At 42.3% G+C, this 17,557-nt stretch overlaps 1 protein-coding gene across 1 annotated transcript in view; it reads right to left on the reverse strand.

The window, feature by feature from the left end:
* LOC122399374 (guanylate cyclase soluble subunit beta-1) overlaps positions 1 to 16,752 on the reverse strand; it is a 25,818-nt gene extending 9,066 nt beyond the window's left edge. The window contains exons 1-10 of the mRNA XM_043400022.1: positions 16,635 to 16,752; positions 16,367 to 16,440; positions 10,458 to 10,558; positions 8,746 to 8,864; positions 6,840 to 6,995; positions 6,235 to 6,388; positions 5,923 to 6,077; positions 3,784 to 3,912; positions 3,594 to 3,676; positions 167 to 337 (exon numbers count right to left, since the gene is read on the reverse strand). Of these exons, the coding sequence (XP_043255957.1) occupies positions 167 to 337; positions 3,594 to 3,676; positions 3,784 to 3,912; positions 5,923 to 6,077; positions 6,235 to 6,388; positions 6,840 to 6,995; positions 8,746 to 8,864; positions 10,458 to 10,558; positions 16,367 to 16,440; positions 16,635 to 16,637 (1,145 nt within the window). The 5' untranslated portion in view covers positions 16,638 to 16,752. The remainder of the gene's footprint in view (positions 1 to 166; positions 338 to 3,593; positions 3,677 to 3,783; positions 3,913 to 5,922; positions 6,078 to 6,234; positions 6,389 to 6,839; positions 6,996 to 8,745; positions 8,865 to 10,457; positions 10,559 to 16,366; positions 16,441 to 16,634) is intronic.
* Between the last annotated feature and the right edge of the window lie 805 nt (positions 16,753 to 17,557).

The following is a 17,557-nucleotide window of genomic DNA, read 5'->3' on the forward strand; positions in this document are numbered from 1 at the left end:
GGATCCAATTTCCGGCGGGGAAGAGTATCTTGTCAAGAAAGAAATTCCGAGGCGAAGGAAAAGTCGACTACCCCTCCCGGCCGCGCAGAATCACGCCAGGATAAATGGCAAACGAGGCCAATGGGGATTTCCTTAATCAGGAAATTACGCCGACGGAAATCCTTACCTGTCGGTCTTCTGCTTCTCGCCGTCAAGTTCGCGATACGTCTGCTGCAATTTATCGGTAAGCAATTCCAAGTTCCTCGTTAATTTGTAATCAGCCTCGAATTGCTCTGACATCAGAACGAGATCTCTGGTGGCGTCGTGAAGAGGGACGTCGCTCAAATACAAACCCCGTCTGACGACCAGAGACATGAAAAATAAACAGATCAATTTTTTAAGCAGTATCGATTCGAAAAATACATATTCCGAATGGTAGAAATTCGTGGAAAATGTACATGTTAATATTATTCGGAGTAAGTGACGTTAATCGCTTAGATTAAATGTAACGATACAACGAACCGCTCCAATTATAACAATCGATATAACTCACCAAAATTTAATTACAAAAAAAATTCCTATCGGCGTTCCAACCCTTTTCAGGTTCTGGAACGCAGCCAAAATATTTGTTACAATTAAATTTTAATTGTTTTTTATTGATCTTAATAACTGGGTCAATTGAGTTTGCCGACGTGTTGACCAAACAAATTGGAAATATTCAATGCAATCGGTTATGGAAAATTTATCGATTCTGGTGTTGTTTGGTGGATTATTTTCGAAGAGAGTCAAGAAATTTGATTAATTTTGCAGCTCGAAAGTTTTCAAGTAGTTCTTAAAAGATTATAAATACACGGAAAACGGACGCAGTCCATCAGGATGTACAGACAGATTTATAGACTAGAATAGCGGAGAACGTAAACGAAGGGCCCCGTCTGCTACATTATTCATTGCATATACTATTATTTTTATGGAGCAACAAAGATGTTGATATTATCGTTGCAATTGCTATTTAAAAATTCGCATAGCATTCGTAATTCGGGAACATGCATCGATTTAATATTCCAGTTCTAATTAGAACACGAGAGCTACAGCCTCCTATTTTGATCGCACATTTGCATATCGAGGTAATAAATAAAATTTGATTATTCCCTGCTTTTGGTTAAATCGTTTGAAGCACGATGCGATATTTATAACTTCCCATCAAACATCGTCGTTAAAAATGCAGCACGGTATTCCCTGACAGTAACACGACCTGTTAATCATTCGCATATCAAATCCGGTATTCGATCATTTTGGAATAACTAATTCACCTTTTCCCATCGATAACAGGGAGAGAACGAAGCTACGCAATAACGCGGTACAATAATTTCACTTACATACACTTGGGACACGCAAAACTGGGAAATGAAGCGCGCAGAACGAGAATCGACGGATCGTGACCAACGTGGGAATACGGAAAATATCGGTTACACGAGCGAAAATTTAAAATGATCGTATTTTTACTACGTGCTGCCGCTATGTAAATTAGGCCTGGGACTATTCGGTTCGGCAAGTTGAATAATCGACTTGGCCAGGCCTCGTGTTACTATATCAACTCACCGATGTTGCTTTCATTGAATTCTGTCGTATTCTCATCTGTCAGCCGATGCAGTGAATTTTATCTGCTCTTTAACTTCATTTGTTCGTTAAAATCCAACGTAAAAATACATGATTATCGGGTAGATTTTCGAGTATTCAAGTGCAGGGAAATTTGACAGTAAGTGCCGCCGATGTAAATCCATTCGTAGGCGTAACTGTCGTCGACGCGTCTAATTTAATGCTCGCAGGACGTCATGGGGTCCTGTTCGCGGCACAAAAGAAAGTTATCGCAGTAAACAGGTAGCGTAATAGGAGCTAACTCAATTAAGAGCTTTAAATTTATCCGCTAACTACCTCGACGCGCTTCTGCTCGAATAAATCCCCGCCAACTCTAACTACAGTGGGAATTATCTGGGCGTTAATCGTCGGCCATAGAAGAGCGACGAACGCTCGAGCGAACGCGCAAAAAGCTGTAGCTAGCGATGAACCAATTACATGATCGAATTTTCAACGTCGGTGTACGCGTATTCGCTCGTCGAAACGAGACACTGGGGGCGCAAACCAGACGGAACGAAGAATAAGAGTTGCGGGGGTAGGCGAGGAATTAATGAAAATTACAACGAGAACGACACCGGGGCGAAGATTATCCTCGAACGGAGGCAATTTTAAACTTTAGAAGATCATTTTTCTCTGTACCACGATTACTGGAACACCCTGTATGACTCGAGAAGAATGATAGGAATTAAACGAGCTACTATTCTAGCGACTGTTACCATTGAATGGCCCGCTATCATCGTTCTATCGACGACAAATATTTTCCGCGCATAGACAGGGGATATATTACGATGAATTAATAGGCAGAGCCTACTTACCGCAAAAACACGTTACGTCGATTTACGATAACGACCTGGATAGAGTGCCGCGCATAAGTCTGCTGTCATGGCGTCACGTTTCGTTCTCTCCCGTATTTCTTAGCGTTCGAAGCCAGATACTTCTGATCCGCAGGGGAAAGTTTCCAGCCCGAGAATCGTGGAACGATTTGCTTCTTTCAAATCGGATTGGCAATTAAGCCCTGGAACCGAGCTGAATACTGATAGCTATTTCGTTTACCCGATCACGCGTTATTCCTCAACCCCTGCCTTTGTTTCTCGCGTTACGTTCGCGGATACAAGCTCTTCCTTGCGTCGATTGTAAGAATCTACTTTTACTTGTCCGGGAAATACCTTGTACAACGTTAGGAGCCATTTTACTCAAATTAATCGGTATTAAATGCTGTGTAAATCTGAATGCCTTTCCGCAAACGTTCCATAAATCACGACAAGCCACCTCGTTACAGGAATTAAAATTTATTTTAGAGCACCTAGGACTCTGAGACGTCAATTTGAACGTTGGATAGAGTGAAATCCGACTGACAAGAAACAAGAATTTACCAGCAACAGCTTCGGTACGCTATTACCTTATCGTGTATCAGAGTTAAGAACGGTAACAATGTCCTCCATCATTTATAATTTAGACGAATGATCGCGTAGGGGCAAGCTGGGAAACACGTCGTGTTGCATTCTTCGCGATGGCCATTTGTTTACGTCGATTTACGCCGCCTCGTCGACGGTTTTACAGGTTTCAGAACGTTGAGCGCGAAACGCGCTGATCGACGCGTTCGCGCGTTGACCGATCGTTGCAACGGGAACGTGTTGTTTACGCTGATTGAAATTCGATTTAGTAACTATTCGACGATTGAGGCGTAGCGCGGTTTAACGTGCCCCAACAAATAGTGAAATTAATCCGCGTAATGCTCGTTATTGCGACACGCCTGCGAGGGAATTTTCAAATTACTGCTCATTTGGTAGGATTTCGGTGAGCGCATAAATACGCGATTATGTTTCCACCGCCCTCGATTCTATGTCGACAGTAATTCAATATTTGTACGGCTCTTTGTGCTCGAAGCAGCACAGCATTTTAAATTCAATTAAAAATAAGCTTAAATAACGTAGACTGTACGGTGGACGAAATGTAATAATACCGCTCGAGAATCTCACCTGGTCAGGTCGTCCAAATTCATCACGCTGGGATAGCATAGAAAGATGACTAGATCCGACTCGGGAATGTACAACATTTGTCCCTGAAACAGCAACAAACTTGGTCGTGACAACGGTACGTGTTTATGCATAAATGCAGCTAGAAATTACACCCTGCAGCGTACATCTGCATCAGAACACCAGTACTAACTTTCAAGCGCAGACACGAGTACTCTTCGGTAGCGTTAACTCGCATCACACCCTTCTTCGTTCGCAGCACGTACACCGTGTTTATGTGGGACAATATGTTCTCGAACGTTAACTCTAAATGCGGCCTGACCTGCGAGAACAAAGCTGCAGGTTTATTTAAATGCGAGGCGAACGGACAAAAAATGATTGATTATTGTTTCGTCTAATGTCCACGGGTACATAAATATCAATGAAACGCTAGTGATACAAGGAGTACACGGTCGTGTAAAATGTATGGAGATGGTGTAATTAAAATTGAAATATGTGAAGTGCGGTTTCGAAAACTTTAATCAGGAAATTTTGGTTTAAATGGAGCATCACGTTCCGAACGATCAAAGGTAATAGACGAAGATGATTTACAAGCGGTAATTGCTATAATTAGTCGCATCGCTTCTAGAGAGTTTGTAATTAAGTTTAGCGTGTCTCAAACATCCGCTGTTGATCGCTCCATCGACTTCGCATAGTTGCGAAACGCGATGTCTGCTTTCCCCACTCGCCGAATGACAGAAACAAATTGAGTCGGGGGGTAAAAATGTGTTTCGTTGAGAAATCGATAGGCAACGGGCGCCATTTTCCAAATCAATAGATACTTGTGACGGTAAACAGATGATTTATAATGATGGCACTCGAAAAAGTCACGGTAAGAACCGAGGAAAACATTTGTACCTATCTTGAAGGAAGTTTTTCGTCAGAAAAAGTTCTTTGTTTGATAAATATATAGATTCAGTACCATTTTACTATACTATATACCGGGATCGTTGAAACCCCCATCTAAATGGGAAAAAATTTGAAAAGAACTTTCAAACGTTGGAAATGTTTGAAACGATATTCACGAATATTTCAACATCGAGGAATTTAAATTTCTTTAGACGGATCGAAAGCTCGTGGAACGTTGTGAAAGAGTAATAAAAAATAATGAGGATTATATCGAGGTTAGGCTTGAAAACAGTTATAATTCTTTACAGAGTTGCGCAACGAAAACTTTAAATGAATAAATTATTCAACCGTTCAATTTCATTGAAATGAAATATAACAAAAAAATTGTATCATTTGACGCTTGGAACCCTCGGAGCTTCCGTGTTGCAATTTTTCGAATCCCTTAATGCTCGGGGATTTCTTAAGATCTCGACGGTGAATTTCAGAGACGACGACAGGGGAATAATAATGGGCGGATAATTGATTATGCTCGCGAACGCATGCACAAGCAGCTATGCAAATGAAGTCAAATGGTTCTGTTCCGACGGTGCGTGTCATATCGTTTGAAACAGACCGCATTTGAAAGATATATGATCGCGCGCGTACGAATCCGCATGAATTATATCAGCCAGTGGCCACGACGTGTCGGACAATAACGTAATTTCGTGGCCCACGCTAACTAATGCGGCATTCCGCGAAATAAAACACGATTATCGATTCCTCGTTGCTCGTTATACGAACGGTCCACCCACGTAATTGAAATTAAAGTGATTTTTGCGGTGGACCTACGTTGTAACAATGGCAGAGAGAAGTTTTGTATGGATGATCATAATTATGGCGTAGATTCAGCACCGGGAAAACGCCGGGGATGTTTTGAATTGTTGTATCGCCGTTATTACAGCGATAAAATTACGTGTACGGCAGGGAACAAATGTGTACTTTTTACTTTGATTCGTTGGTGGTGTAAATGAAATTGGACACTAAAATAGCATGGACATTTTCTCCAGCTTTCCAACATAGGAATCGTTCGTGAAATGATTTACACACGGAAACGTGGCCTTAGATAGCTAAGTAAAGTTTAATCCAACCATAGTAGTTATCAGATAAAGTCAAACAGTTTCCTTCAACTTGTTGTAACTGGAAAGATAAAGCTAGGAAGTTCTGTGTTCATACAACGCTCTTTCCTCGGCTTTTGATCTAGATGTGCACGTTGAAGTACCGAAGAAGATTAATCATCGTGTAAACACCCTATGAGAGGCACGAGTCACCGTGAGAACAAAAATAAAAGATGAAATATTAGAAACTCATTGGTGCAAACCTAGTCCACGTCGATTTGTTAATATTAGAGAGTCAATTTTTATTCTTAACGGTTCGTGAGTCGGATTGATAAATTGTTGAAACTTACGGTCAGAAGAATGTCGTTCAGTTTGCAATTACCAGAGCACACTTGAGGTATGACACGAGTTATGGTGCATCCGGTTTGAACTATGGTGAGGTCTTGGTCGAACATCAGGTGAAACGGAAATACTCGGCAGAACGTCATTGGGCTCACTTTTGGTTCTGTAGCAGATTACGAAACAAAAGTTTCACAAAAACTATCTTTTGTTGTTAGAAAAACAGAATTTCCGTTCCTTTTTTGTTCGATTAAAACTTTTTACGAAGATTCTGTTTTCAAATGTTCATTTTAACAAACGTATCGAATGTTATGTTCGCTCACCCACGGACAAAGTCTCCAATTCAGCGATCATGGGATTCGAAACGACCCCCGGACCGGACGTGTTGGTTATCAGAAATTGCACGTGATCGCACTCGTTCTTCGTCTTCAATATCCGCATCTCTATGTCCGTGCCGTGAAGCTTTTTCGCCACGGTCTATGGCGATGAAAGTTATAACTCGTTTAATCGCGGTTCGTTTCCGCCTGAACGAATTTGTTACGACGAAAATTAAATAGCGAGCGCCTGTCCATTCGACTCGGGTTTAACCGGAGCCAACAAAAACGTGTATCGCGACCCGTAATATTGACAGAAATATCGTTATTTCAGAGTGCCTGTTGTTCACGTAAAAGTCAATATACGTAGTCAATCTTATCCCAATATTTTTGGTGAAAATTGTATAATGTATTTTGTAACTATATTATTACAAAATGGCAAGTACGAGGCGATAATCACCGTTCCATTTTACCGGTATTAACACTAAATTCTCGGACCGCGAAAGCCTCGAACAACCCATAAATAATATTATCTACCAATATTATCTAACGGAAATACGTTTGAGGACTGTTGGTCCACAGTCTTGTCCAGCGCGACAATTTTCCTAAAATACCTTAACGATGCCAATGACGATATGCTCCAAACCAGGTCGATCGGAGTAATAATGCAATATGAGCGCACCATCCTCCGGTCTCTCTGTGCATCGGAAAGAGGGTGCCCTCATTCCAGGGTACAAAGTGCCTAAATGATCGTGAAGGGCGTCCAAATTCTGTAATTAAACGTCACCAGACTCTCGTTAAGCGGACGGTATATTGAAACTAACGAAGCACGTTATTTCATCAGACGCGAAAGGTGTCTCGCCCGTACCCCGGCCCCAACGATAACATTTTATATTTCGACCAGGCGATTCGAACCTCGTGATCGAGTATCACGGTATCTGTTAACTAGTTATCGAGCGTGCTATTAATTTCGATAACGACACACGGTGCGTGGAACGCCAACGGTAGAAACGTAAATTATCTAAGTTCGATACGAGACAAGAACAAACTGTCCGCACGTGACACTTGACTCGGGGAGAACCGGAAATGAAACCTCTGCGGAAGAAAAACGCCACGATGGTAATCTCGTTCCGCGACGGCGTTCCATTTGCTAATCGCATTGCGCGCGTTCATCACGACAGAAGTTTCTTGTTACGCGCGCGTGATTTTATTCAATGTTACACTCCGCTCAAATGCATATTTCGCTCTTTTTACTTCAACGCGGTACGCTTTCCACAAACGTGTTCCGACATTTCACTCGTTCGAGGAAAAAGAAAACATCTTTCTTGTTTCCGATTCCGATCTTACGATCGAATTGATAGTCTCGCGAAAATATACACAGCTTTGTTTGAAAACGATGTTCAAATTTATCTTCCGAACGACTGAGAAAAAATCGGGGTCACAGAGTTTTGTATTTTCATATTACTCGTTATACGTTCGAGGCAATATAGCGAGGACCACTCGTCAAACACGTACGATTGTAACTAGTTCGAACGAGATCGTGTTTGCACTCAATTTCATCGGGAGAACCTCGTTGGTCCAATAATATTGTAATATTCCTACTAAGATATAATAACAAATATAAACACTTTAGTTTTCAGTAGTGGATGAAATTCGATTTCACTCGCGATCGAGGAAACGTAAACAGCGACGAGTGTATTTTCCATTTTAGTCAACTGGGAAAATAAAAAAGCGGATAGAGGAGTAAAATTTTTATCCGTAGCACGCGACATTTCAATTCTATGCAATAACTAGTTTTTACCGTGTTCCACGTTTTAAATTCCGACGACATTGACTGATAAAGAACCTGAATGCCGTTTTAAAACAAAAGCCACGAGAATTCAGCCGTTTCGTACGAACGAGAAAATTCGGCGCGAGCCGGCAATAACGTCGCGCTCGTATTCCGTCCGCGAGAACGAGTTTACGCGCTTTTTGTCCAATTACTCAGCCGCACGTTGCGGCAATCGGCGACCCGTCCGTCGCGTTTCCTTGGGTTTCGTATCCAGCGTTTAGAAATGCATCGAAAGCGTTGCACGAGGAATGCTCGAATGAGAATTCCACAGGTTCCAGTCTGCAGGTGTGTGTGCAGAGATGGACACGTTCGAATGATTTCGTATGCGAAATATATCTGAGGTACGCAACGTAGGTATTCGGTGATTCTTAATCGTTTAAATTCGCGACACAGTTTTCGACTGACGGCACAATTTAGGCAGAAGAGGCCATATTTCGTACCGTCTCTGTGCTCGTGGGTTCGAGGAATGGACGTAGAAACAAATAAAAGACAACGAAGCGTACGTTCGCGAAGAATTATGGTCGATCTGGCTACGTGTCATCTTTCCTGAAGACTTTCACTGGCAGACCGCGTGGAAACGGAATCGCAAGAATCTCGGAGTCGGTGGCCGCACGCGCGTCGCCCGAGGTAATCTTATTTCGCTCGACGCGAAAGTGAACGCTCCAACGACACGTCAACGCGCGATTTACCTGCAAGAAGTCCCTGGGCGTAGCTCCCAGCACCTGGAGGATCTTGTCGTACCCGGAATCCTGACAGAACTCGAAGAACATCCGCCCAAATAGCTCCAGTATCTCGTTGGCTGGGATATCTGAGGAACACGCGATCACCTCGTTCGGGTCTTTGGTGCATTTCGAAATCGTCGATTCGATTAAAGTTGAGCACACCGTTCCCCGTAGAATATTCAATTCCACGCGCATCGCGCGCCTACGTAATTTCAAAATGACTTTGCACGCGACGCGCAAATTCAAGGAAGCGAACGTTTCTTCGCTGAAACTAGCGTGAAGGATATTGTGTTGGAAAATTTCTAGATTTTTGTAAGTATTCAAACTCTACGAATAAGATTAAAATAACGACGTTTGAATATTACTGCCGAAATATCAGCAGTCAAAGAGGCTGACGGTTAATAAGCAGGAATTTTATTATCCAACAAAGTAACGACCTCAAGCGCTCGCCTAGGTTGCGCAAAGGATACTTATGATAAAAAGAAACCGATGGAGATCCGAAGAATATGGCATGGCTGACATAATACCGAACTCGAACCCAATGGAGCTTTTATGGGAAAAAGCTCCATTGTAATATCCGATTTCACCATCCGACGTCGACGCGTTTGACGACTGCTACGAGGAGCATGGAACAATATAAAATAAGAAGTGGTTGAAAATTTCATTGCCAGGGTGGAATGTGTCTGGCCATCGTTAAAAATAAGGGTGCCATTTGCGGTGAAAGGGCAATTTAAATCTCCCTGGGAAAGAATAGAACAAAATTGTCAAATTTCCATGCAAAGATCCTGTTTTTTCTTACTCGTCCAGTGATTCATAATTTTTGGCCAGTGGTGTATGTAGGTCGAACGTTTTCGCATTTCGGTGAATATTTGACCGGATTCTGGGGGAGTCAGAACCAGTAAGGAAAAATTTGGAGTTAATATATAGGTCACTGATTCATTATTTAAATGGATAATGTATCATCGAAGACCATTATTGCTTGACCTTAATGACACATCCAAATCAAGGAAGCTACTATGAGAGAATTCGTATTGGGAACACGATTAAGCATTCGAAACTCTGGTCAAGAATTCCGAGAGTATAGCCACGCCTTCAACGTACTATTATAGTAAATTTATTGATGTGTTAAAGATGGGACCTGTCGAATATCTGAACAGTTCGGTAGTTTAATAATAACTGTTACGTGCAGATACTTCGACGATTCGAGAAAGTGAACGAAGAATGGGAGAAGAAAGGGAGTTAAGTTTCGTTCTAAATTCGACACTGAATTCGACGATAAAACTGGATCCGTGTTATAGACGCGGCAGCATTCAGTATTAGGGCAAAGTGTGTATGAAATACATAGGTGGTCCTCCTTCGCTGAGATCGCCACTTTAGCGGCTAGAATGGGCCTAAGGCGAGATGAAAGCAGCGAAGAAAAGAACGATGAGAAAGTGAATCACGTTTCGTCTCGAGCCTGCTATAGCGGGGACAGACACGATTGGCCTCTAAAATTCACTTCCCGGATTTTGTGTCGCGTGAAACACTTACTGTTTTTATGCCACGTCGATTTTCCGTGTGTATTTATTCGTAAAATTAATATTCCTGAAACGGTACAAAGGGTTGCTCAACTTTAATCAACTTTCTCGAACTGCGACATTGGAATAACAAATTCCTATTAACGTTAAAAATGTACGTACTGAGCCGATTGACAGCAGCTGATATAATATTGTACGTAATTTCGTCGTCGTAGATCTGGCGAACCAGAAACTGGCCGTCCATGTTAACCGCCGCATCTTTCCTGCATTAACAAACAAATAAACATTTAATTTTGCTTAAATGTAAAGTTACAGAAGCGTAAGGAAAAGACACGTTAGAAAGTTACGTAGAAACATAGAACACACGTGCAGCTTTTCATCGAAAGGATTAGATCGTTCCGTAGATCTGGGACTACAAGTTATTGCTCGAGGAAGGAATTATGGAACTATATCGATGTAATTGGTAAGGATCTTGCGATAACACGATGTGTGGAACGACCTCGAACTTAAAGAAAGGAGTATCGAATTTATCGAAGTTTCTAAAACCGTTTCGCATTATTATGCTAATCGGATAACAACACTTGGCACTTTCTATCGACTGTGTAAACGTTCTAATAGATGAAAGTATGATTATGCAATTAGCGAAAGGATTGTTTACCGCGTGATGGTGTTTCGTCTAAAAGGAGAGTGTCGCAGGGAAATTAATTACTCGGTTTGACGCGTCGGACAAAGTAAATACTTCCTGTCTGGCAAAAGCCGAGTATTTTAACAGGTTGCTAAACCCTCTTCGCGGTTTCTATTGAGTTTACCAAGTAAGGCTGAAAGCCACTTCAGCGTTTGACATGGATATGAGCTGTCACGCCGCGCGCGCGCCTCGACTTTTTCCCTGCAATTTTTCGAGACCTCCTGTATCCAAATGAAAACAGGAATTCAACTCGAACAGGCCACGAAAATAATTCTTAAACGATTCGTACGAATGTTTATTCACTTACAACAACCGCCAGAAAATATTACGATCGACGTAAGAGTTTATTTTTAGTACCAAAGCTTCAGATTGAAGGTGTATTTTGTTCTAATTTTTGAATCGTCGTAATAATTTGAAGTTTTAAAAATATCCTGCATCTTAAACGTCGTGCAAAAGTTTTTGTATTTCCCGAGACGGACGAATGGGATCTCTGGAATTAAATCACGGAATTTGTAAGCACGTCGGCGACGAGCTGCCGTGAAACGTCATTTAGAACAGCTAAAGTGACCCCTCTTGGGCGAGCTTTCAAGAGTCATCGTCATATCGTACTCGACAGAGGTAACCCACATTTTCGTGTCTCTGGTGTGCATTTCTCGCAAACAACAGTGCCCATATCAGAGTTTGTCACGGCACGGATTAATTATTTTACTTGGACAAAGAGATCGCGTAACCTACAGAGCCGTACCTACGACTTTATTATCAAAATTTTCGCGCTTAAAATAATTAATTTTAATTTCTAATCGAGCTCCGTCCACTTTAGAAATTTTTTTCTAATAAAAATAAATATCTTCAATTTAATAAGTAGAAACCCGCGTATTAAATATAATGGGGTTGACTGATAACGCTGTGAGCGTTTTCTAGATGCATTAAACCGTTAAAGGGTTAATATCTGTTTTACATGCAAAGATTGCCCGAAGATAAGGAAAGCACTTTAGATTTTCGCAGACGAGAAAATATCCCGACAGCGAAATTGTTTTTTATTTCAAATTAAGGACACTTGTATATCATGGAAAGTATTAAAACCGTATTTTTTTTTCTAATCTTTGAAGGGGTGATAATGATGCATGCAATAACATCGAGAAAATACGTGCATCGTGTCGACTACTTAGAAAAGTAGTTTGTTAAAGCAAAAATTCCCGGTGTAAACAACTTTCTTTAGCGTCTGTCGAATAACGCGGATAGATGGACGTGTTTATGGTCGTATTGCACCCAGCAGGGAAAGAGCATCACGCTGGAACAACGTCGCGGAGTGCAATTACTGCGCAACGACGGAAAATCGAATTGGGAGGGTTCCCAAGAAGCTTGTACCTGCACTTAGAACATCGACTTGTACTTGTTATCAAACTAGCCAGTGTGTCGATCCTCCTTCTATTTTCCTAGCAACTATTACCACCTATGAAGTAATTATTAGATACGATAAAAAAAGAGCTATCGTATTTCACGGGGCTTGCTCGTAGATTCAAATAATCTTCTTGGTTTGACTTAAGAGCTTTAAGAATCGTGCTCGCGAGTCCAACTAATGAAACGAAACGAGAATGAGGCTCCAAGATATATTTATTCTTGCGAAGTCCATAAAAGGACACTGAAAGCATATTTCTGTCTACAATGAATGTTCCATAAGACCGTAATTCTTCTCTCTGCTTATTGTACCACAAGTACAATACAGTGCGACTCTTGATTATTTACCGTGATTCACACGAATGCTCGTAGAAAGCTTTTTCTTCCGTAACATTTAATTTATCGTACATACGACGAGAATTAATACTCGCGTTAAATGAAACATTTCTTCATTGCTCTATTTACATAAATATCATTGTTAGTTTCCGCTACTCTGTCGACCAATGCGCGGTTTTGTAATATTCCAACATCCGAAACGCGTTACACGGCATGCATAAGAATTCTCTCGTAATTTTGCGACCATCCCCGCAAATGAAAACCATACGAACTTCGTCTGCTTTCGCGTACCGTGTTTTGAAAGTTTGAATATTACAAAGCCGCGTTTCGCTCGATAGCATACCGCGGTGAAATAATAGTATTCATAAATTCAAATAAATAGAAAACGTACAACGCGATTGGATGCTTGTTTACACACTATGATCCGTGCTGCGAATACGAGATCGATACGCCAGAAACGAGACGAGATACGAAAGCGTTTTGATCGATTGCACGAATTATTGTTCATCGTAGTTGTGCATCGACGGCCTCGATTGACCTTTAACGATCATTGTACGTATCTTAGAGTGATCTGCTGGAAGAAAGTTGTTAGGATCTATGATTTAGAAACGCGTCTTGCCAGATGGCGTGGGCTAATTTTCTTTTGTTATATTCATTGATCAAAGGAACTTCTTGCAAGCATACAATACGCAGCTGTGATTTGAAAGCGGTCCATAAACTGAAATAAGCATTCTAACTCTTGGAAAACTCCAGTTACCCCCATCCCATGTCCACTTAAAGTTTCACCCACGATCTATCGCATCAAGTTTCAACGTCCTCAGACATCACTTTCGGTTGGCCGAATTATACTCCCTCTCACGCAATCGCTAACCCTCGTTAACGACCACCGTCGATCGTCGATCGTCGTCGCTGCTCTGTGCGGTCGCAGGAGCTTCTATTCCGGACAATTTGCCTAATACGAGAGTCGTGAAAAGCGAGGGACGCGGCAATAGAGACTCGAACTTGAGATCTCGGGTCAGAGATGAGCAAAAGTTTACTCGAATGACGGACAACCAATAAGACCAACCACGTAGCAATTTATACGCGACGCTTATTCGACGGAGAACTTCGTGCAGAGAGCATTTCAAAACGCAGAATCGAAAACGTTTCGCGACTGCTTTCTCTGGAAATTTATCATTTAGTTCGAACATGGTTGGGCACGACCTGAAATCACGTAGAACTCGTGCTCGTGTTTGAGAATGTTTCGAGCAGAAAGAATTGTCTTTGCTGAACACGTGCCCCTTCCGATAACTCCGTGCACTTTACTGCCAAGAAGAACGTTTACAGCGCATAAAACTGCCTTACGAGCCAGTTGGCTGAGCCTGTTCCTTTTCGTTCTTTTCTTATAGATTTCGTGGATCACGAGTTTCGCGAAGTGGTCTCGCAATCTCGGTAGAAAACTCGAAAGCTCCCATTGACTACCGGACGAGAAATTGCGACCGAGTTCCACGAATAAAAACAACCTGCGACAGAAGTTCCGGCGCGACGTTATAAAAACGTTCGTTCGTCGCGAATTACGCTTTTTACGATTTCCGTCGCGTGTACCGCGAGCCTGTAATTCTGTCGAATCCATCGGATTTCTACAACGAATACGTTCCGCGATAATCCCGATACGCTACGTGCAAATTTTATTTCTGAATAATGAATACAAATTTTAGATTCGTTCGTGGGAATTGGTAAAACGGATGTTTCCATTTTTAATGTATACCATTTAAAACCAAAACGTCACTACATACTAAACAAACTTACCTATTAAACAAATTAAGTTTCGAAACGATATTGCAAGACGGTCGAGAAGAAACACGACTCGTAACAAGATTCCTTGTAAACGGTAAACCATTTATGCAGGTCGTTCGATGCAGGATTTAAGGATTCGCTCCGTGAACAAACACCCGGAACGCGTGCCAATATTTCGACGACCTGTCGTTGAATCAATACGCTCGGAGTATCGTGTAAACAAAAGTTTATTACGCGAACTTGTTGATCCGACGAAGGGACGGAAATAAAGTTTACCGTGGCTACAGTCCTTTCTGATTCCGTGACTAGGTTTGCTCTTTTTAAAAAGCAGATCAAGATGAAATAAGTTTATATATTTCTCAACGAACGTTGAGAATTATTGAGAAGAGTATACATTAATATGGATGAAACACTCTTGAAGTTGTGTAATTTTGTTGGAAAGTATGGAGGCAAATTGCGTTTAAATTTATGTTGTTTACAGTTTACAGAGAGTATTCTAGAAAGAAATAAAGATCAGCCGTGGAAAGAATTGCGAGCAGTATTGTGCCTGACGTTTTACTCTGGCTTCGTAAAACCTGCAACTGATCATGAATTACTAGAGCGAACCAAAAGTAGACATTAAGTTCGTTATTGAATAAAAAGTCTAATAAATAAGACACAAGTGCTCTGAAAAGTTCTTTACGCTTTTATCACGAAAATAAAGCAGTCCTAAAGATACGCGTTGAAGAAAGTCTAGGACCCATTCGAAACATCTTAAGAAACCTTAAAATGTTCTTAGAGCTTTCGCCTATAAAATGAAAATCGTTCAGTATGTTCTCAACCTTTAGAAATGATTGTGTTGGAAGGTTTACGAGCATCAGCCTGCGTGATTGTGCTTGTGAAGCTGTGGACGCCTTTATGGAGGGTCGATGCGTAGTAAGAAGGTTATTGAGGCTCAAGGGGGCATTAAGGAATCATGAAGAGACATTTTACGACGAGTCTTTAAGAAAAGAATAGGGCACTAAAGGGTATACGAATCGTAAGTGTGGAACGAGCAATTGTCCTACAACGAATGGTATTTATGAAATGGCACTGATTCTAGTGAACTTTACCTCGGATTAAGACGATAGTAAAATTTAATATTCGATATAAAGAATAGAAATATAATAGTGAAGTCCATGAATACGTAATTTGTTTCGGAATTACAGTCACGTCAACCAACTTTTATTCGTTTATCTAGGTGCATAGAGTTTCAAACACTTTCAAGTTTGTAGCTGGATCATTATTCATCTTCCATCCTATAAACTTGAATTGATTTTCCTCGTGTTTCTTTCTGTTGTTACAGAAGTAGAAAACTCTCGATAATAAAATACGTCGACGTATGTTCGTTCAGCCAATTTTCTAAAAATTTCCTCGCCCCCGATCGAAACGAATCGTAAAAAAAACGCGCGCGCATTCAGCCTTGCACCGAGACCGTCGAATCAGAAATTCAATCGTTTCTGCGACTCCGATTGGTCGTAAAATTCAATATAAATTCCGTGGAGCGCAGAGGGACGTAGGCGAGTCACAGAGGTGGTTCGGTGAAATTTCAATTAAAGAATCCGGGGGATTCGGGTCACGGATGCATCGAGGTTCGCTGTACGCGCCGCCACGCTGCAGGGGAAATAAAGCTGCACGAGCATGGGTACGCACCACGTGGCGTAGCGTCTTCTGGCGGTCAACTAAACCTCTGCCCAAACGCCGTCTTTTCGAACGAATCTATTCCAGGATTATAAACAACGAGGGTGGAAAGTGTCATGCAGGAAAAGGGAACTGCATACGCGGGAACAACAAAAGCCAGCGGGCACAAAGGGTCGAGCGAGTCGGCGCGAAACCCACGCGCCTTCGTTTTACCTACTTTATCGCCTCCCACGTCTCGCTGTCAAAGGTCCTCACAACCAGCAGCTCGAGGGCGTAATTCACAAAACCGTACTGCACAGAAAACAGAAACAGTGATGCTATGCGTCTGCGATCCACGCGTGATCGGGATCGAAACCGAGAACTGTCGCGGTGTTTGCTCACTGATCGTCATTAATGTCCGCCTGTCAACCGATCCCCTCGCGTCACACGCGCCCAACGATCCCGCGGGTCGTCGCCGCGACAGTCCTCCGGGTTGATCAACGTACCATGATGATCGTCGAGAAGCTGACTGAAAGGCCACCCCTCGTATCATTCCATTCTAATTGCCATAGGAGCCGTGTTTACCTCGTGCACACGAGCCGCGTACTGGAAAGTCGGCCTGCCTTCCGCCAGAGACGATAAGTATCGATTTTACGGGGTCACCAGCTGCGCCATCTACGCGCCAACCCTGTCTGCCCGGCGTCGGGACGCCCTCCACGCGCCTCCTACACCCTTCTGCTGCCAATCCGCTTTGCTGTCGTCCGACGCGCGGAACCAAAGATATTACTCACCGGATGAATACTTAGAAGACCGTTAAGACTAATGTACGACCGGTCGCGAGACGCGTGTCGTCGCGACGACGCCCCCGCGTTCCCCATGGCGACCCCCTGTCAGCGCGAGAGTTTCTCGTCGATCGGACAGCCTACATAGATCACGCGAACTTCGACGAGGAATTTATTACCCCTGGCGGAAGCGTCGTTTCGGCGTACTTCCGGACGTGGAAATTGCGGGGAAGGGGCGATGGGAAGCTGTCGTATATCCGGGGGGCTTATCTGAAGTGTCGGGAATGGAGGTGACGAGAAAGAGGGAGTTGTATTAGGTCAGATGTTTTGAATAGTTCTCTTAAGGCGATCGAGCAAAAGTTGATCGACATTGTTCAATGTTTCGTCTAAAATTTGTAAACTTAGGTCAGGTTTACAACCGAGCAAAAATTATTCTACGTTCCACTTTGACATAACACAGAGGGGAGAACAAAGGAGCAATTCTGAAAGGAATAACGAGACGTTCCACTCAGTTTTTCTACAGTCGAGTATCTGGCACGTCTGATCATTACTTACTATTTCTACTTACGCTACGTTTACGACTCACTGTTTCGTGTAGAATCACAACCACGTTCCGGGTTGCTCTACGGTTACTGGAATATTCTACA

Source organism: Colletes gigas, unplaced genomic scaffold (assembly GCF_013123115.1).
Source record: "Colletes gigas isolate AHSC1104 unplaced genomic scaffold, ASM1312311v1 Colletes_gigas_Sc00013, whole genome shotgun sequence".
NCBI lineage: Eukaryota > Metazoa > Arthropoda > Insecta > Hymenoptera > Colletidae > Colletes > Colletes gigas.